Below are 20,761 nucleotides of genomic sequence, written 5' to 3'. Positions count from 1 at the left end.
GCCTGAATCCTCTGGAAGAGCAGTTAGTGCTCTTAACTGCAGAGTTTATCTTTCTAGTTAACTCCCCCATTTTTAAAAAAATTATTTATTTATTTATTTATTGCCAGGTCTTTCTTTTTAGTCCTGGAACTCTGTATAGGCCAGGTTGGCCTTGATCTCAATCTCATAGAGATTCTCTTACACCTCCTAGTAGTGCTGGGATTAGGGGGGCGAGCCATCATGCCTGGCCCATATTTGTATTTTTTTTTTTAATGCCTGCAACTCAGGTGGGAGTTAGCTTTCCTGCAGTATGTCTTGCTTTTGTGTCCCTACCCCACCCCCTTCTCCCCCTTATGTAGATAAGGCTGGCCTGGAATTCCTGATCCTTGTCTCTGTATCCTGGGTTCTGGGAAAACAGGCACCTGCCTTCCTGCGGGAGATCTTATTTCAGGGTCTTCAGCTCCACAGGTGTGGGAAGCGCCGAAGAAGGGGACTTAAGAGCGGTCTGGTTTGAGGAGGTGTGAAAGATGCTGGCAGAACCAGTCCCAGATGCTCTGGAACAAGAGCAGTTCGGAGCGGTGAAACTGGAGGAGGATGACTTGCCTGGCGAGGAGGATCCCAGAACAATAGAGGTCAGGCCTCGTCCAGAGGTGGCCCACCAGCTCTTCAGATGCTTCCAGTACCAGGAAGACATGGGGCCACGGGCATCCCTGGGCCGGCTCCGGGAACTCTGCAACCACTGGCTGCGGCCAGCGCTGCACACCAAAAAGCAGATTCTGGAGCTGCTGGTGCTGGAGCAGTTCCTGAGCGTCCTGCCCCCGCACGTGCTGAGCCGCCTGCAGGGCCAGCCACTCAGGGATGGAGAGGAGGTGGTACAGCTGCTGGAGGGCGTGCCCAAAGACTCCAGCCACGTAGGGCCGCTGGTGAGTTGGGGCTGGACCATAAACTGTAAGGGTGGGGCTGAGTGGACCAAAACTGGTTACCTCAAGAAGAAAGCTTTTCAAATTTCGCTTGTGTCCATCAGTGAGCAGAGCTAGGAACCGATGTCTTTTGGTGTGCTCTATCCAGAGAGCTGGTGTTTAGTAGGTAGCAGATTAAGATTGGAAAGCAGAAAAATTACCAGCTCACCTCCAGGCAGCAAGCAGGGGATGGAGGGTGCCAGCGAAAGCAGTCAATCACTCAGACTTAGGATCATCCTGTGGTCACATTTCGTCTCTTTTTTCTTTTTAAGACAGCGTCTCTCTAGGTAGCCCTGGCTGCCTGGATCTCTGTGCAGACCATTCTGGCTTTTAACACACAAAGACCAGTTTGTCTCTGCCTCCCGAGTGCTGGGATTAAAGTCATTCTCCACCACACCCAGCCTCTGGGCGCTTTTCTGATGCTTGTTGGGTTTTTTTTTTTTTTTTTTTTTTTTTTTTTTTTTTTTGAGACAGGGTTTCTCTGTGGTTTTGGAGCCTGTCCTGGAACTAGCTCTTGTAGACCAGGCTGGTCTCGAACTCACAGAGATCCGCCTGCCTCTGCCTCCCAAGTGCTGGGATTAAAGGTGTGCGCCACCACCGCCCGGCGCTTGTTGGGTCTTGAGTCTCATTATCATCCCTGCCCTCTTTTTTGTTCTGCTGATGTCCGGGGCTGGGTGCTTCCTAGAACACTGCATCTAGTTAGTCTCCGCTGCTATCAGCCTTGTTCTCCGGAGGCATCTGAGCCATCGGGGGTGTTAACTTGGAACTGTTAAAAGTGTGCGCTAGCTAAGCTATTAATAGCATGCACGTGTAGATCCCTTTCCACAGTATGAAGTACAAGCGTGTTCTTATAAAAGCGCCCCTTCTGTCCTCTGTCCCCTGTCTCATCGCTAACCCATTCTTACCCTCTTAGCTGTGACTCTCCCTGTGTCTCTGTCCTGTCCTGGTAGACTCAGTAGACTCATGCAGCCTGGCTGCCCCCTAAGACAGATGTCTTCAACAGGACTTTAGCTTCAGTGCCGGCAAGAATGCCCCTGCAGACATCGTCTCAGAGGGGCAGCAGAGCCCTTCCCAGGTCCCCAGCCAAAGCCCTAAAAGGGAGCTGCCCTTGGAAGAGACTCCAGCCCTGCACCCGTTGAACGAATTACCCCCATCTCAGCCAGTTCCCACCAGGCCCGCTGAACCTGAGGAGTGGAGACTTGCACCAAGTTCAAATTGGCCAGTGAGCCCGGAGCCCCAGGACCCACAAGAAAGCCGTGAGGACCCGGTGTCCTGGGAGGCTGGAGGTGTGGGTGGGGGCTGGAGGCTGGGGAGGAGTGTGTGGTGGGAGAATGTTGGGATAGCTTCATGGTCTCAGAAGATGGGTGGTCACGTCTTTAAAGCCACATAGCTGGCAACACTTCTAACAGCCTTGTCTTCTTCTCTTATGCTGTCAGACCCTTCTCAGGGCCCCTCATGGCTTGAGGAGAATTCCAGAGACCAAGAGCTGGCAGCTGTGTTGGTAAGCTGAGCCGATTCCTGTCACAGGTCTTTCTCGGGCCCCACAATATTCTCTATCTTCTACCTTTTAGCCGTCCATGTTTCCTCCTATTTAACCCCAGAAAGTGATTTCACTTCACGAAGGCCACAGAGCCCGTTCCTCACACAGAGGGGTCTCGGCTCTCATTGCAGGAGTCCCTTACCTTTGAGGACACCTCAGAGAAGAAAGCCTGGCCTGCAAACCCTCTTGGTAAGCTCCTCCACAGTCATGGTTACTGAATGCTCTTTGTTCACGGTTCCAGATAGCATCTGACTTTCTAACCTTTCGATGCTGACAAAGTCTTTGGTTTCGTTCATCTACTTGTTTAGTGATCCTCAGAACCAGATGTCCTCCTTTCCTTCTTTCTGACAGCTCCTGCTCTGTGTCTGCTTTTTGTTGTTGTTTTGTTTTTATTTTTATTTGTTTTTTTGAGACAGGGTTTCTCTGTGTAGCCTGGCTGTCCTAGAACTCACGCTATAGACCAGACTGGCCTCGAACTCACAAAGAACCACCTGCTTCTGCCTCCCAAATGCTGGAATTAAAGGCGTGCACCACCACTGCCAGGCTAAGCAGTTGTTATTCCTAGATATGGTCTCGTTATGATTTTGACTCAAGATCCTCCTGCCTCTGTCACCTGAGTGCTGGGACTAGAGAGGCCTGCACGGCTATACCCATATGTCTCTTAATTTTGAGCCTTAAAATAGATATTGAAGGGCTGCAGTGTGGCTCAGTGTTAGAGTCCTTCCCTAGCATGCGAAAGGCTCTAGGATCAGTCACCCTAACAAAAAGGGTGCCAGAGAGATGGCTCAGCACTTAGGAGCACTGGCTGATCCTCCAGAGGACCCTAGCTCAATTTCCAGCACCCCCATAATGGCTCACAACTGTCTGCAACTAATTCTGGGGGGAGCTGAGGCCCTCTCCTGGCCACCATGGATACTGCATGCTTGTGTTACAAATACAAGCATGTGTGCAGAATACTGATACACAAAAAACTGAGGGGAAAAAGTGGTCAAGAAATAGACGACTAGTGGATTTGAGAGAGTCCTGATTGTTGAATGACATTGTAAATCTATTTAGTGGGCCTAAATTGTACACTTTAAAAGGATGTGCTGGAGCCAGGCATGGTGTGTGATGTGATCCCAGCATTTGGGAGTCTGAGGTGGTGGGATCCCTAGTAGCAGGCAATATGGGGACTGAGAAACAGCAGGAAGTGGGGAACAGAGAACAAAGACTTTTTAAGTTGTTTGTTTGGTTTTGGTTTTTAGCTTTTTGAGACAGGATTTCTCTACATAAAAGCTCTGGTTGTCCTGTAACTAGCTCTGTAGACCAGGCTGGCCTCGAACTCACAGAGAATGCTACTTCCCTCTGCCTCCTAAGTGTCGGGATTAAAGGCATGCACTGCCACCACCTGGTGATCAAAGACATTCTTATTTGTCCTCAGACTGCCCATCCCAGCTTTATGGGATCCTGGGTTTCTTTCTACTTCTGTACCCACCAGGTTCTGATGAGGCCTAGTAGTTCTTTCAGAAAGACCCAATTGATAACTCCGTGCTGCCACCACCACCTTCTCTTCCTTCCTTTTCCTTCTCCACCTTTTCCTCCTCTTTTTCCTCCTCTTCCTCCTCTTTTCTTCTCTACCTCCTCCTTCTCTTCTTTTTTTAAATACATTTATTTATTTATTTACTTATTTATCATGTATACAATATTCTGTCTGTGTGTCTGCCTGCAGGACAGAAGAGGGCACCAGACCTCATTACAGATGGTTGTGAGCCACCATGTGGTTGCTGGGAATTGAACTCAGGACCTTTGGAGGAGCAGGCAATGCTCTAAACCACTGAGCCATTTCTCCAGCACCCCCCCCCCCCCCCTTTCTTCTTGGTTGTCCTCATTTTGTGAGGCAGGGTCTGTCTATGTAGTTGTGGCTGTTTTGGGACAATGTAGAGCAGGCTTGCAGCAAACTCAGACATCTGCCTGCCTCTGTCTCCTAAGTTGCTGGAGTTAAGGTGCTCACCACCATTTCCAGCTCTCTGCATTTGCTTCTTTCCTAGGACTTACGAGCAGAATGCCTGACCAGGAGGAACTTAAAGCTGGAGAACCTAAATCGACTATCTGGCCTGTCATCATTTTTTCCGAGTCCCAGGCAGAGGGCCCTGGAGTCATAGTCGAGCCTCCGTCCCAGACAGCAGAGCAGGAGGCAAGCAGTACTGGTTGGGGAGGGACCCCTGCTGATAACAGTGAAGTTGTGGAGGTCAGAGTAGGCGCCCCAGAGTCCGAGACAGAGTCGCAGTTTATCTGCACGGAATGTGGAGTCAGCTTCCTGCAGCTGTCCGGCCTTCAGGCCCACCAGCTACAGGCCCACCCCGGCTCTCAATCTCAGCCAAGCTCTCGTTCCTTCCGATGTCTGTGGTGCGGAAAGACTTTTGGGCGCAGCTCCATCCTCAAGCTGCACGTGCGCATACACACAGATGAGAGACCCCATGCCTGTCACCTCTGCAGCCACCGCTTCCGCCAGAGCTCACACCTGGCGAAGCACTTGCTAACGCATTCCTCAGAGCCTGCCTTCCGATGTGCTGAGTGTGACCAGGGCTTCCAGCGTCGCTCCAACCTCATGAAGCACCTGCTGGCACATTCCCAGGAACAAAATCCCACACCAGACCCAGAAGGCAAGACGAAAGTGTCAGAGAAGGCAGTCGTCCTCTGTTCCCACTGCGGGCAGACCTTCCAACGGCGCTCTAGCTTAAAGCGTCACCTGCGGATTCATGTGAAGGGCAAGGATCGGCAGTCCTCGGAAGACCCCGGCAGCCCTAGCTCTCGCCAGGAGAGCAAGCCCTATGTGTGTAGTGACTGTGGCAAGGCCTTCCGACGAAGCGAGCACCTGATGAGCCACAAGCGAGTCCATACCGGCGAAAGACCCTTTTCCTGCCAGGTCTGTGGCCGCTGCTTCACCCAAAGTTCCCAGCTGATCAGCCACCAGCAGGTGCACACAGGTGAGAAGCCTCACGCTTGTCCCCAGTGCAACAAACGCTTTGTGAGACGTGCGAGCCTTGCCCGCCATCTGTTGACCCACGGTGGCCTCCGGCCTTACCACTGTGCCCAGTGTGGCAAAAGCTTCAGCCAAATGCAAGACCTGACTCGCCACCTGCTCAGCCACACAGGAGAGAAGCCCTGCCGATGCAGCGAGTGCGGAGAGAGGTTCAGCCAGAGTGCCCACCTGGCACGCCACCAACGCATCCACACCGGGGAGAAGCCCCACGCCTGTGACACCTGTGGTCACCGCTTCCGCAACAGCTCCAACTTGGCCCGCCACCGCCGCAGCCACACGGGCGAACGGCCCTATAGCTGCCCAACCTGCGGCCGCAGTTTCCGGCGCAATGCGCACCTGCAACGCCACCTGATCACACACACCACATCCAGGCAAGAGATGGAAGAGCCGCAGGAATGCCCGGAGTGTGGCAAGAGCTTCAGTCGCAGCTGCAACTTGCTGCGCCATCTGATGGTTCACACGGGTGCAAGGCCTTACTCCTGTGCGCTGTGTGGCCGTGGCTTCAGCCGCAATTCACACCTGCTGCGCCACCTGCGAACCCACGCCCGGGAGACGCTGTACTAGCTTCACCCATGCTCCGGCAGCCTTGTTCTATACACACCTCCCTGCATGAGTAAGAGTCCCTGTGAATGTTCCCTTCACACATGCCTCCTCTTGGTTCCTCCACGTTCTGCGTCCCCGCCTTTGACCTCTTTTCCCTGACCTTACGAATGTGTTTTCGGATGCTTTAAGTAAAGTTACCTTCTCAAAATTGGTCCTTCTGATCTTTCTTTTTTATTATTATTATTATTATTTTTTTTTTGAGACAGGGTCTTTTGTCCTATAGCTGAGAGTGATCTCAAATTTCTGGTTTTCTTGCCTCTATCTTCTGAGTGTTTGGGTTATAGATATGCCATGCATATGGTTTATGCAGAGCTGAGTATCAAACCTAGGACCTTCAAGGCAAACACTGAACCAAATGAACTGTTGAGGAGACAAGAGTCTCCTATGTCAGACAAGAGTCGTAGTGCTGAGCTGTCCTCTTCTGGCTTCTATGCAACACCAGCAAAGTCCCATCAATCACCACATTCCCCCACCCCCACCCAGGTGACATGGTTCCTTCCTGTCCTCCTGACTTCAGAAGGTCCTCTAGCGGGCTGAAGAGGTGAGGGTGCCCAGAGTGACAGACAACTGAGGGTAGGAAGTCCAGCACAGTCACCCTCGGCTTTTCTCAGGCATCTTTCTGAAATCGGTGCCCCCAACATCACATCTCAGGCTCCTGTGGCTAGTGGAACTCACTAAGATAGAATCTAGGGTGAAACGGGGGTGTCCTTGGAAACTTGTTGTGGAGCCTTTGTAACGTTCCCAAACTGAACAGTGCAAGCTGTTGGCAAGGCATATCGCCTATCTATTGAGATAACCGCCCACAATCCTCTAATTCAGTGCTGGTCTGGACATTGGCCCTATGCCTGGGTATTACACATCGGGAAGTCTTAGCTGACTCCTTGCCTGTAAGTCAGGTAACTTAGAGTAAAAACAGTATAAGAAAAAGGAAGAAGCCAGAAGTTTGGTTCTAGAATTTCTGTCACAGGCTTTTCAAGGAAAAGGCTGTATATTTTGGGTTTTTGTTTTTGTTTTTTTTAATGGTGGATTTCACAAAATAATGTTATTTCATGGGAGGAACTAAGTCCCACCCAGAGCTCTGCATGAAGAGCTGACCATAAATAATGGGGGAAGTATAAACTGTGTGTGTGTGTGGTGCGTGTGCATGTACGTGGGTATCAAACCTAGGACCCCACATGCTGAATCTGTGCTTCACCAGTGAGATGCTCCGCAACCGTGTGGTGACTCGTAGGCCCAGTCAGCAGCAATCTCCCAGCTCTGCACAAGGTTCAGCCCCCAGAGGTTGGGAAGGTTAGGATGTGGTCATGGACCTGGTTGCCACAGATGCTTTTCTTTCATTAGCGGTCCTGGAGAAGGAAACTTTAAACAGAAAGGATTAGTTCGCTAAGAGCCTAGGGGGGCGCACACACAGGGTTAAGCTGTGTCTATCAAGATAAATGCCAAGCATGCTGGGTTGTTGAAGGGGACAGAGCCTGAGATGCATCCTTCCAAGGGAGGGAGGGCCTGGCTTGGTGACTAACAATGCTTGAGGGACAGACTGATGACGGAGGAGTAGAGTCCAGCCTGAGTGACATAGAAGACCTCCTCTTAAAGGTGAACTGAGGACAGGAAAAGCACACATCTGGAGTGCACGTCTAGAGCACATATCTGGAGCAGGCGTCTAGAGTATGCGTCTGGAGCACACGTCTAGAACGCACATCTGGAGCACACATCTAGAGCACACATCTGGAGCACACGTCTAGAACGCACATCTGGAGCACACGTCTAGAGCACACATCTGGAGCATGCGTCTGGAGCACGCACATCTGGAGCGCACATCTGGAGCACACATCTAGAGCACACATCTGGAGCACATGTCTAGAACGCACATCTGGAGCGCACATCTGGAGCACACGTCTAGAGCACACATCTGGAGCACATGTCTGGAACATGCATCTGGAACACGTCTAGAATGCACGTCTGGAGCACGCATCTGGAGCACATGTCTAGAACGCACGTCTGGAGCACGCGTCTGGAGCATGCGTCTAGAGCACATGTCTGGAGCACACGTCTAGAGCACGCATCTGGAGCACACGTCTGGAACACGCATCTGGAACATGTCTAGAACACACACATCTAGAGCACACATCTGGAGCACACGTCTAGAGCACACATCTGGAACACACTCTAGTGTGCATAAGGCCCTGGACTCCGTTCTCAGAACTGTCAGAAAACGAATCAAATGGAAACAGGAACAAACAAGTGGCTCATGCTTGGAATACCCACACCTGGGATGCAGAAGGACCTTGAGTTTGAGGCCACCCTGCGCTGCATGACAAGATCCTGCCTAAACTTTGTCCTAATGCTGCATGCCTTTAATCCCAGCACTCAGGAAAGCAGAGGAAGGGTACAGGAACAGCCTGGTTTACACAGAGAGTTCAGGACAGCCAGGGCCACATAGGAAAACTCTGTCTCAATAAATAGGGCTGAAGAGATGGCTCAGAGGTTAAGAGCACTGGCTGCTCTTCCAGAGGTCCTGAGTTCAATTCCCAGCAACTCATAACCATCTGTAATGAGATCTGGTGCCCTCTTCTGGCCTGCAGACATACCTACAAACAGAACACTGTATACATAAAAAATCAATAAATCTTTAAAAAATAAATAAATAAATAAAAACAACTAATTAAATTTAAGGCAAAAAAAGCAAAGAGGCCCTGGAGAGATAGTTCAACAGTCACCAGTTAAAAGCACTGACTACTGCTCTTTCAGAGGACCCAAGTTCAATTCCCAAAACTCACATGGTGCTAACATCTGTCTCTAACTCTAATACCAGGGAATCTGAGCCTTCTGACTTCCAAGGTTACTGTATACATGATATACACATAGACAAAATAAATATTACAGAACAATAAATCCAAGGAAGGTCTCTCACACAATCATCTGAGGGTGGAGGGAGGCAGATTGGGAGTTCAGGGCCTATCTCTGTCTGCTACATAGGGAGTTTGAGACCAATCTAGTTCCTGTCTTTAAGAACAACAACAAAGCCGGGCAGTGGTGGCGAACACCTTTAATCCCAGCACTCGGGAGGCAGAGGCAGGGGGATCTCTGAGTTCAGGGAAGGGAGGTGCTTGACCCACCACCAATGTAAGGGATTGGGTTTCTTACTGTTTTCCTTGAGTTTAGATTTCCTCAGTTTGATCTATTCACACAGTGAAATAGTTCAGAAGGAGCAGCTCCACGTGCCTTCATTTCAACAGAGGTCTGTGTGTTCATACTCCCAGAAATGTCACCTCCAAATAAGGAATGATGCTTGATGGCTACAACTGCTTTTGTGCATGCATGCATGTATGCATGTAGGTATGTATGTATTCATGCATGCATGTATGTATGCATGCATGTAGGTATGTATGTATTCATGCATGTATGTATGGATGGATGTATGCATGTACTTTGAACAGGGACTCTCTATATAACCCTGGCTGTTCTGGAATTCACTATGTAGATCAGGCTAGCCTTGAATTCACAGAGATCCTCCTGCCTCTGCTTCCTGAATGGAGAATTAATGGCGTGTGCCACCAGCCCCAGCTGTTTGTGCTGTTATAATCTAGGGGAAGAACCTTGCCCCCAGCTGTCACTCCAAATGGTGCACCTCTCCACATTTTCCCTAGAGCCTGACCCCACAGCACCGCTGATGCTCCACACACTTTTCCTTAGAGCCTGACCCACAGCACCGCTGGTGCTCAACACACTTTTCCTTGGCCGTTTTCTGGACGCAGGCTGTCACTTTCTTTTTATTTTATTTTATTGAGAAAAAGGGGCTGTCACTTTCTATTGAAGTTTTAGCTACATTGCTTTCAACCAATGCTCTGACAAACATTAGAAGCTAGTTTCTTTTTTCTTTTCTTTCTTTCTTTCCTTTTTTTTTTTTTTTTTTTTTTGGTTTTGGTTTTGGTTTTGGTTTTTCGAGACAGGGTTTCTCTGTGGTTTTGGAGCCTGTCCTGGAACTAGCTCTTGTAGACCAGGTTGGCCTCGAACTCAGAGATCCGCCTGCCTCTGCCTCCCGAGTGCTGAGATTAAAGGTCTGCGCAGCCGCCCCTCCCCCCCCCAAGCTAGAAGCTAGTTTCTAAGTACTTGTCCTGCTGTGACGCTTGCCACTGTGCTGGGTCTCTGTTGTTTCATGGTCATTGCAAGGAGCAGCCTGCAGCAGCGCTAGGGGAGAGGCCCGCAGCAGCCGAGGACAGCTTCACTTTAGGAAGCTATGGTGAGCCATTCAAGACGGGATGATTTCATCTCTACCAATAATGTTACTGGGCAGATTTTTCTCCCTTCAGTGATCCAGGGCAGAGTCACGGAGTGACACCACAGCCAGCGCCAGCCTCAGCAATATGTTAAAGGGACAAAGCCAGAGAGGACAGCGATATGGTCGTCGTCACACTTCTCAGGGATTTTCACTACGGTGCTCACAGTGCGGCAGTGTACAGTAAAAGGGCCAAGGAAAAACACCCTGTCCGTGACTTGATCCCAGGAACAGGGCTTGAAATCCCACCAATTCCTGAGCTCGCCCCAGAGTCAGGCTACAAAAGCCCCCCAATCCCAAGACACCCTGGAAAGTTCCACCGTTCCCCCACCCCCAAGAAATCCTATAAAGGCCTGTACCCTGTCCCATTTGCTGCTGTTCCTCTCCCAAGGCAGCCATCCTCCTGGATTCTTCCCTCTCAGTAACTGTCTTGAGTGAGGTTTGTTGTGTGGTGTGACATTTCCACAGAGGGAGGGGAGCCCAGCTGTAACAACTTTTGGGAGTGAAGTAGAACCATAACCCTTTCCCTGGGGAAACCTTCCTTTAGTGGGGCAGAATTGTTACACTGGTATTTAAGCAGAATCATTAGACTTCCATTGGGAAAACCAGTTTCTCTTAGCAGCCAAAAAATAATTTTTTTTCTTCTATTCTTGATTTTTCAGGCCAAAGTTTCTCTGTGTAGCTTTGGAGCCTGTCATGCTGTCCTGGAACTCACTCTGTAGACCAGGCTGGCCTTGAACTCACAGAAATATTCCTACCTCTACCTCTTGAGTATTGTGATTAAAGGTGTGTACCATCACTGCCTGGTGCAGCCAAAAATTTTAAGTAGAACATAATAATTTACAGGATGCAGAGTCTGCTTATTTTACATCTGTCTTTTTAAAATATCACTTTGCTCACTTTTCAATGACTTTATTATTTTAAAACTATATTTTTAGAGACATACATGGATCTAATCTAGAAAAAGTTGAAAAAAATCTAGAGAAAGACAAGATCTCCTGAGTAAATTGGGAGCATGGGGACTTTAGAAGAGGGTTGAAGGGGAGGAGAGAGACAGGGAAGGAAGTGATGGACTATCCAGATCTCAGAAAAGAACCTCAGAATTCAGGCCATGGCAGAAAAGGGGCAGGAGAACCTACTTAGGTGAGGTGAGAGCCCAGGCTGCCTTCAGTCCTCTTGAGGGCCATTCTGTTTCTACTGAATGGCATTGCTGTGTCTACTGCTTCCACCTCTGTGACAGTTTGAATGCAATTGTGTAGACAGAAGTTCCTCTGTGTATGTGTGTGTGTCTGTCCCATAGCCATTCAGTCCAAAAGAAACACACAGGTGCTTATATAAATTGTAAACTGTTTGGCCTATTAGATCAGACTTATTATTAACTAGTTCTTACAACTTAAATTAATTCATAATTTTTTTCTTTTTTCTTTTTTTGCTTTTTCGAGACAGGGTTTCTCTGTGGTTTTGGAGCCTGTCCTGGAACTAGTTCTTGTAGACCAGGCTGGTCTCGAACTCACAGAGATCCACCTGCCTCTGCCTCCCAAGTGCTGGAATTAAAGGCGTGTGCCACCACCACCCGGCCTTAATCCGTAATTTTTGTCTATGCTTAGCCATGTGGCTTAGTATCTTTTCTCAGTGAGGCATTCTCATCTTGCTTCCTCTGCTTCTCGATGACAACTGTGTCTCTCTGCCTTTCCTCTTCTCAGAATTCTCCTAGTCTGGTTGCCCCCACCTATACTTAATGCCTAACTACTGGTCAATCAATATTTTATTAAACTAATACGAGTGACCAATCTTTACAGTGTAGAAAAACACTGTATCCCATAACATAATTGTCCCCTTAAGGTCATAGGGAGTGGCACTATTAGGAGGTGTTGCTTTGTTGGAATAGGTATGACCTTGTAGGAGGAAGTGTGTCACTGTGGAGGTGGGGGCTTTGAGTCTCTTTTGCTCAAGCTTCCCTCAGTGTGACAGACCATTTCCTGTTGCCTGCAAGATGTAGGACTCTCAGCTACTTTGCCAGCATCATGTCTGCCTACAAGTTGCCATGCTCCCCGCCATGATAATGGACTGAACCTCTGAGCTGCAAGTGAGCCAGTTCAAAATAAATGTTTTCCTTTATAAGAGTTGTCATGGTTGCCAGGCGGTCGTGGTATGCACCTTTAATCCCAGCACTCGGGAGGCAGAGGCAGGTAAATCCTTGTGAGTTTGAGGCCAGCCTGGTCTACAGAGCTAGTTCCAGGACAGCTAGGGCTGTTACACAGGGAAACCTTGTCTCGAAAAACAAAACAAAACAACAACAACAACAAAAGAGTTACCATGCTCATGATGTCTCTTCACAGCAATAGAAAACCTAACTAAGACAGCCTCCCAGACCTCTAGCCCCAAAGGTCTACTCCAGTGCCTGACAGGTTCTGCCTCCTCTCCTCATGCATCAGCTGCAGCAAGAGCGTGTCAGGGTTATAGAAGGTGCAGTGCCCTGCACATGCCTGGTTAGGTTTTCCCTCTGACACACACACCCTTTTTCTTGTTTCTTTTCAGCACGGGGTCAGCGCACTGTGTGGCCTACACTAAAGAAAGTCTGAATTGAGCTACATCCCCATCTAACCCTGCTGCCCTGAAGAGGGGTGAGCCGCTGTGCTCTGACTCAGTTTCCTGGCCTCTGTAGTGGGTCAAGGTGCCTCTCTTGTCTTCAGTCTGCTTCAGTGTGTTTCTGTCTGTTTCGCTTTCCCTTTCCCTTCCACTGCTTCTCCTCTGAGGGAATTTCCCACCCAGGGAAGCTCCACCTTTCCTTCCTCCCTCCTCTGGAATCAGAACATCCAGGGCCTTCCTCCTAGGCAGACACCAGCTACCCTTCGTGCTGGGTGCTGGGAGGACAAGAAGGGAAAGGTGACAGTCTTAGTGGAGATCAGAACCCTGAGGACAAGGTCAGTAGCAGATGTTCTACTACAGGGAGTTGGACCTCCATTCCTGAGGTCATGACTCTCTGGGCTAGAGTCCAGGAAGTTATCTAATGCATGTCCCCCTCCTCTGTTCCTTCCAAACAGGCTTCGTCCCTGAACCTTGCTGAGCTATGGATGGCACGAAGGTGAGTGAGAGGAGGTAGTGGGCTGGGACCTGGGAGCTGTCTCCCTCAGTTCTCCTTGGAGAAAACCCACTCTTTAGTCAGGAGACTAATGAGTCTCTCCAGATGTCCTGATCCCCTGGCGACTGCTCTGCTGTCTGTCCTGTTGTCAGTGTCCTGTCCTAACTGCTGGAGCCCAGCTTTGGCGGGCGTTCTGGTCCCAAGGAGGATGTGTGGTTGATCTTGGGGGAAGGTGGAGACTCAAAAGGATCTGAGGGTGAATCGGGATGGCTTTCCGCACGTTTCTTAAGGAAAGACTACACCATTTATACTCTATAGCTGCACATAGGATTAAACAGGAGAAAGGGGGATGTGGACTGCAGTGTGTCTTGGGACCAGGGATGGAGAAAGCTAGCATTGACTTTGACAACTTACATATTAATGAAGGGGCAAAGTTCCTCTTGCCAGAGATAGGAAAGTCTCCTTTTTATTAGCAAACTCTAACTTTTTTTTTTTTTTTTTGGTTTTTCGAGACAGGGTTTCTCTGTGGCTTTGGAGCCTGTCCTGGAACTAGCTCTGTAGACCAGCCTGGGCTCGAACTCACAGAGATCCGCCTGCCTCTGCCTCCTGAGTGCTGGGATTAAAGGCGTGCGCCACCATCGCCCGGCTTCTAACTTTTTTTAAGTCAATAAAAGAATGTGATTTTTTTTTTTTTGTCTAAGTGCCTGACCTTGGGAAAAAGGACTCTCTTGGGAGATCAGACAAGATTAAAGAATATGATATTATAGAATATGGCACCTTTTGTGTGGCTTAGTCTATCCAATTAACAAAAGCTTAAAAGTGAGCAAAGATGAGGCCAGTTATATATTTCTGTAAACCTAAGTAGACCTTTAGAATTTATACGTCTGGATTATCAAATATGCCTTATTTATCAAGCAAATGTTATTTATCTAAATTTTCTAGCAGCCTGGGGTTAACTTGTACAGGAGTAGACAGCCATCACACTTTGTGGTTCTACAGTGGTGGTTTTTATTTTTTTCCAAAAAGTCTTTTGTTTAGAGAGCCTGCCATTTTATATATCTTTATCCTTCAAGTGAAAACAAAATTTCCCAAAGGAAATTGTGTAAGGGAATTCCCATAACACATAGTGGAATCGTTAGGAATGAAAGTGAAAGGGCGCTGGAGAACAATGATCCCCAAATCAAAATGCTGGAACCTTGTCAAGCAGAAATAGTTGGTCATGAATATGGAACACACTCCAGACAGGGATAATTCTAGACTGGAGGACTTGAGGTTGAGAAAAGGAACTAAGATACACCGGATGACCAGCAGAAATAGAGTTAAGAAATGAGAATAGCTTGGTGGTGATGGCACACACCTTCAATCCCAGCACTTGGGAGGCAAAGGCTGTCGGATCTCTATGATTTCAAGTACAGCCTGGTCTAGAGAGTGAGTTCCTGAACAGGAAAGGTTACACAGAGAGAGCCGGTCTCAAAAACAAACAGAAGAAAAGAAAAGAAAGAAGAAACTAAAATGAGGATAGAGGACAGACTGGTCAGTTACTTACCAGGTCATTTGTCCCCACTGGAAAAAATGATCCCTTGGTCTGAGTGTGGCTGGACTCACTTGTGATCACAGCGCACCCGTGACTGAGGCAGGACTTCTGTGGTTTCAAGACCAGGCTGGCTGCATAGTAAGTTCCCAGCTGGCATGATTTCCATCACTGCTCCACAAAAAGAGAGCAGTGCCCTCCTCTCAAACACAGGTCCTCTGCCTAAATCCAAACTGAAAGTCAGCCCTGTGTGTGGACTCTCATGTCCAGTGACCTCTGGCCTCTTGTAGAGGGAAATTTAGGGCAGGGACCCTGGAAAGGGCTGTGTGTCTGTGGGACTGTGCTCAGGAATTTGACCTCTCTTCCCACGACACTCTCAGATGTGAGGTGGCCTCAGACCCTGGGCTAAGCAACCTGAGCCATCGGCCCTGAGCAGTCTCTCTTCCCACAGGACTCGCCTTCCCTCTCCTCAGATGTGGAGCAGCCTGTACAACACAGACACCAGGGTTTCTCCGACATCTTCCCAGAGGCTGCGAATCCAGAGACTCAGAGGCTGCGGGTAATCTTTGGGGATAAGGTGCAGAGATTGTTCCAAACATCGCTGGTCGGGGTGCTAGACTCCGGGGTCTTGGAAGCGATCTGAGCCGGCACATCTGGAGATGCTCATCATCACACGTTTCTGTGCAGTGGCATCTGTACGACAGGCTGTGATATTTTTTGGCTGACTGGGGATGGCAAAGGTCACAGAAGGGACAGAGTGATCCTTATTTCCACAGGTAAAAGACGATCCCTGGGACTGCTGAGGTGCACATTGGCAAGGCTGTTCTGCAAGTGGGTCCAGAGTACTGTTGACCCTTGTTCTTCTGTGGTGCTGAGGAGGTTCTAGCCCTCCTGGCACCCAAGAGGAAGGAGGATATGGCAGCATGATCCCACCTCTGTATCTCATCACATTCACATCTGTATTTAGACAGATGCTTTGATAAACACCCTTGGCAGCCCAGATGTGGTGGCATGCCTCTTTAATTCCAGCACCCGGGGAGGGGGTGTGCAGAGGGGGCAGGGGCAGGTGGCTGTGAACTCAAAGTCAGCCTGGTCTACACAATGAGTTTCAGGCAAGCCAGAGCTACACTGTGAGACCCCCATCTCAACACACAGACAGGAATAAAAGAAAGAAGGAAAGAGGAAAAAAGAATGACAGGATTTCTCTGTCTACATGCAAGTAATGTCTATGTAGAGCAGGTGTACTGACTCTCTCCTGTAATCCCTGAACTCAGAAGGCTGAGGCAGGAGGATGGCAGTAAGTCCTAGGTAAACTGGGCTACAGAGTCAGTTCCCAAAAGGAACTGTCTCAAAAAGTTTTAAGTAAATTAAACAGAGAAACATAAATTACCAGACTGTTGAATTTGCCCTCAGACCCCAGGTTTATGTCCCATCAGCCTCAGCCTCCAACTCGTGTGCATTGGTTGAGAAAGTTGTCCCGGCTCAGTGAGGAAGCTGCATTCTCAGGCTTGCCCATCCTTCATGCACAGACTCCTGCAGCCCACCAACTTCTCAATTCACAGCCGTGCTAGGTGATGGGACACAGAAGGCCTTGGAGACGGAGGAGGTGTCCACATTCTATACCACATTGAGAACAGGGCAGGGATCCCAGGCTAACTGGTCTCTAAGTCCTAGCTGGTGCCATTAAGAGGATTATGAGGTCTGGGAACAGGGTTTGAGGGATAAAAGTGAAAATCTAGGCCTTTAAACTGTGATTCTTTCCTTCCAGATCCTGTCTGACATCACTGGGGAAGTGGAGACAAGAGCTGGTATTGAGGAGATCCAATCCCGGGCTGAGCTGATCAGAGCACAAGCCAGGATGCGAGCCGTAAGAGGGGAGAGCAAACCTGAAGATCAGAACCAAGTTCAGACCAATGAGAGCCAAGACAAGGAGAGTGGAGCTGTGAGAGAGGAGAGCAAAGCTAAGGATCAGAAAAAAGACCAGACCAATGAGAGAGAAGACAAGGACAAAGGAGATAGTGATAAACAAAAAAGCCAAGGTGGGCCCGAACACAGTGGTTTGGAGGACCTAATCCTGAAAATCTTAGAGGAGTTGAAGACACTTTTGAAATCTGCTTTTCAGTTTACTGAGTCTCTCCAGAAAATAATACCATGGATTTCCTCTTTATTCAAATACATGAGAGGCACCTGAATGCATCCAAAGAGGTGTAGGTAACAGTGCCGAGCCTGCCCTCCCCTAACGTCTTGCATGGAATGTCCTCAAGACCCTTTCTATTGTGTACTTTGACCCTCAGGCCCCTGTGTCTCCTGTTCCCTGTATGTCAATTCTGTTCCTCTTGTCCCGTGTTCCTTAATAAAAGTCGCTTTAAAGGAATCAAATATTTGTCTGGAATCTTTTCTGACGGGCAGCCAGTAGGTCTATCTGGGAACCCACTGCAAAGTTCCTCCTTTGGAAGGTTACATCGTCTCTACTGTGTGCACCCTGGGACACTGGTCACTATGCAGTACCGCCTTGTGGTGGACTCCTGATAGAGTACTGCACTCGGGCACATAGTAGGTGTTCTGAGATCCCTCAGTGTGGGGCCAGCACGTTTAGACCTGTGGAACTGCAGTCAGCCTGTCCATTGTCTCTGTCATAGGCTAGAGGAGGCATGTTTGCTTTTGCATGTTTGTTTTGACATAGTGTCTAACTTAAACTGGCTTCAAATTCTGGGGCTCAAATCATCCTCCTGCCTCAGACTCCCAATTAGAGATGTTCACATGTCATCTGCTTATTTGCTCAAAAATTCCTGTAGGCAACAGAAGCATGGGGCCAGTAAGGTTAGAAAGATGAAAGAGATGTAGAAGTGAGTAAGGGGCGTAGGACATCCCGGGACTCCAGGGATCAAATGAAAGCTGACCCCGGATACCTGGAGAGCCCCACAGGAAGGAGTGATGTAATTAATGTGCAGAATGTTACTTTTGGGTGAATTCTGTGTAAATAGGCCATCATTATCACAGGAGTGTACCTTGGCTCTGTTGTCCTTTGCCTATGTGTGTGGGACCCGCGCAACCTCAGAACAGCTGGGTCCCACACCCTTAAAAGTCCTTCAATCCCCCCCCCCCCGACCTGCCGCTTCTGGGAAACAGTGATTGATGTTTGTTTCAGACCTGCACCCCGGACCCATCAATGCTCACACAAATGAAAGGCTTTCTCTGTCGCCTTTTAACAACATTTGACATTATTTATAGGAGTGTTTGGCTTGCACGTGTACCACATGCCTACAGAGGTCATAAAAGGACATCAGATCCCCTGGAGCTGGAGTTACCACCACACAGGTGCTGGGAACCAGAACTGAGTCCCCTGTGAGGTCAGGGTCTCCACTGCGCATTTCTCCAGCCTCGGCCACTATTTGTTCTCTTCCTGCTCTGGCCTTGGTTTCCTGCCCCTCCGATTATTGTAAAAGCAAACATGTGAGTTAAAGTGGAGTAATGTGATGAAGTTGTAGGGATCAAGAATCCTGAAGCGCCAGAGTTTATTCCCAGCCTTTAATCCCAGCACTTCAGAGGCAGAGGCCTGATGATCTTTGAGACTATGAGGTATCCTCATCTACATAGACAGTTCCAGGCTAGCCAGAGCTAGAGTGGGACAGGCTCAAAACACTGAGGATAAAAATAAGAGGGTTTGCTCCTGGGCATGAAATAGCAAAGGTGACAGGATCAGAAGACGGGGCTCTATGAAAAAGCCAGCGAGCTGCTCTGAGGCGTAGGCTCTAATTGGAACCCCAGAAGGCCCTGAGGGACCCATACAAGGTGCCATTGCCCTTTCACCGGCTCTAACTCATCTCACTGTCCCAGACTAAACTGTGAGTATAGCATGTTGTGGAATTTTACTTTAACTCTGGAATGGTGAGCTACATTTGCTCAATTATGTAAAGATGCTGCTATTTCACCTTGCCTGCCTGAAGCACCTGATTGGTCTAGTGAAAATATGAAGGGCCAATAGCAAGGCAGTAGAGGGATAGTTGGGGTTGGTGTGCAGAGAAAATAGGTAGGAGGAATCTAGGCTTGTGAGAGAGGAGATAAGAGAAGTAGGGAGAAAGGAAGGGAGACTCCTGGGGCCAGGCCACAGCCAGTCAGGCGAGGAATAGGACTTACGGAATGGAAGAAAGGTAATAAGCACCAAGGCAAAAATAGAAGAGAAACAGGTTAATTTAAGTTAGAAGACTTCATAGGACAAACATAAGTCTGAGCATTCATAACTGATGATAAGTCTCCTTGTTGTGATTTGGGAGCTGGTTGGTGGCTCAAAACAAAAGGCCTGCAACGAAAATACTGTGTCTCTAAAATGCGCCAGATTCCAGCAGAGACCATACTGAAGACCAGGAGCTAGGTAAGCGATATGAAGAAATTCTACAGCTGCATGTTGGTAGCTGTCTCCTGAGGGCCAGACTGCCTGCTTTGCCTGCACATCCTTGAAGAAGCAGGCACATTGTCCCCATAGGATCAGAAACCAAATCGTGAGGTCACTCAACCTATAGCTCTGCACTAACAAAAGCTCTGAATCCTTCTGACACGCCTTCCTTTTGCGGAGCTAACAATGGAATTATCTTTTCTAAAATACTTATTTATTATGTATACAATATTTTGTCTGTGTGTATCCCTGCAGAAAAGGGCACCAGACCCCATTACAGATGGTTGTGAGCCACCATGTGGTTGCTGGGAATTGAACTCAGGACCTTTAGAAGAGCAGGCAATGCTCTTAACCTCTGAGCCATCTCTCCAGCCCCACAATGGAATTATCTTGACAGGAAGATCCAGTCTACCATGGTTTGTGATGGGAAAAGATCATATAACCCAATCAATATTCCATCTACTTCATAAATATTCATAATAATTTATAGAGCCTCTCTGGTCTTGTCCATTAGGCTGCTTACCAATCTCTTTTCAGAGCACTTTGCTTGCTACCAGGTATTGTCTTAATAAACTAATCAAACTGTCTGTCTCTCGACTGAATTCATCCCTTCAAGAAAACAACAATGCAGAGAGAGCCCTATGACATCTGACCCATTCACACTTGGAAAGGAGTCTGGGGGAGATGACTCCCCAACCATCAGCCTGACCTTGTGGAGAACACAAGAAGAGATGGTCCCTGGGAGAGGAAGTGGCACTGAGAATACCTGGTGCTTCAGGGCCCATCCCCTGACTTGTTGAAATGCAGATGCCTGCGCCACCCCAGAATAAGGATTCAGGGCTCACCATGCCCTGACTTGCTAAAGTGTAGATGTCTGCCCACCCCAGAATGAGGATTTGGGGCTCACCAACCCCTGACTTGTTAAAGTGCAGATGCCTGCCCCACCCCAGAATGAGGATTCAGGCAGAGTGAATGGGACCTGCATTTTTAAATTCCCATGAGATGGTGTTGACACATGCCTTTAACCCCAGGACTCAGGATGCAGAATCAGGAGGATGTCCAAAGCCAGGCTGGCCTACATACTGAGTTTCAGGGCAGCCAGGGATGCACAGAGAAACCCTATCTTGAAAAAAAAAATCCCATAAAGTTATTCTAGAATCATCGATCTAGGTTCTCAATCTATGGGGATGTTGGGTTGAAAGAAGCTGCCCCAGTTCTCACCACTTCTTACTGTATCATTGGGCTCAGAAGGCAATGGCAGGGGCTGGAGCTGTCGCATGTTATTCTAGTAGAGGACCCGAGTTCTACATTCAGGACCCAGGGCTCACGACCAGACCACTCCACCTCCGAGAGGATCCAGCACCGCTGGGCCCCTC

General features: G+C 48.7%; 1 protein-coding gene across 1 annotated transcript; it reads left to right on the top strand.

The window, feature by feature from the left end:
- Positions 1-506: 506 nt before the first annotated feature.
- Zscan10 (zinc finger and SCAN domain containing 10) lies at positions 507-6,131 on the top strand. Its single transcript, XM_041675847.1, has 5 exons — positions 507-902; positions 1,942-2,194; positions 2,375-2,439; positions 2,610-2,667; positions 4,506-6,131. Exons 1-5 carry the CDS (start codon positions 507-509, stop codon positions 6,062-6,064), a joined length of 2,331 nt encoding a protein of 776 aa, XP_041531781.1. The 3' UTR covers positions 6,065-6,131.
- The last annotated feature ends 14,630 nt before the right edge of the window (positions 6,132-20,761 follow it).

This window comes from Microtus oregoni, unplaced genomic scaffold (assembly GCF_018167655.1).
Source record: "Microtus oregoni isolate MIOR12 unplaced genomic scaffold, Mior012 000027F_ref0000203, whole genome shotgun sequence".
NCBI classification, from domain to species: domain Eukaryota; kingdom Metazoa; phylum Chordata; class Mammalia; order Rodentia; family Cricetidae; genus Microtus; species Microtus oregoni.
Note: the sequence above shows the minus strand (reverse complement) of the source record. Positions and strands in the feature narration are given on the sequence as shown.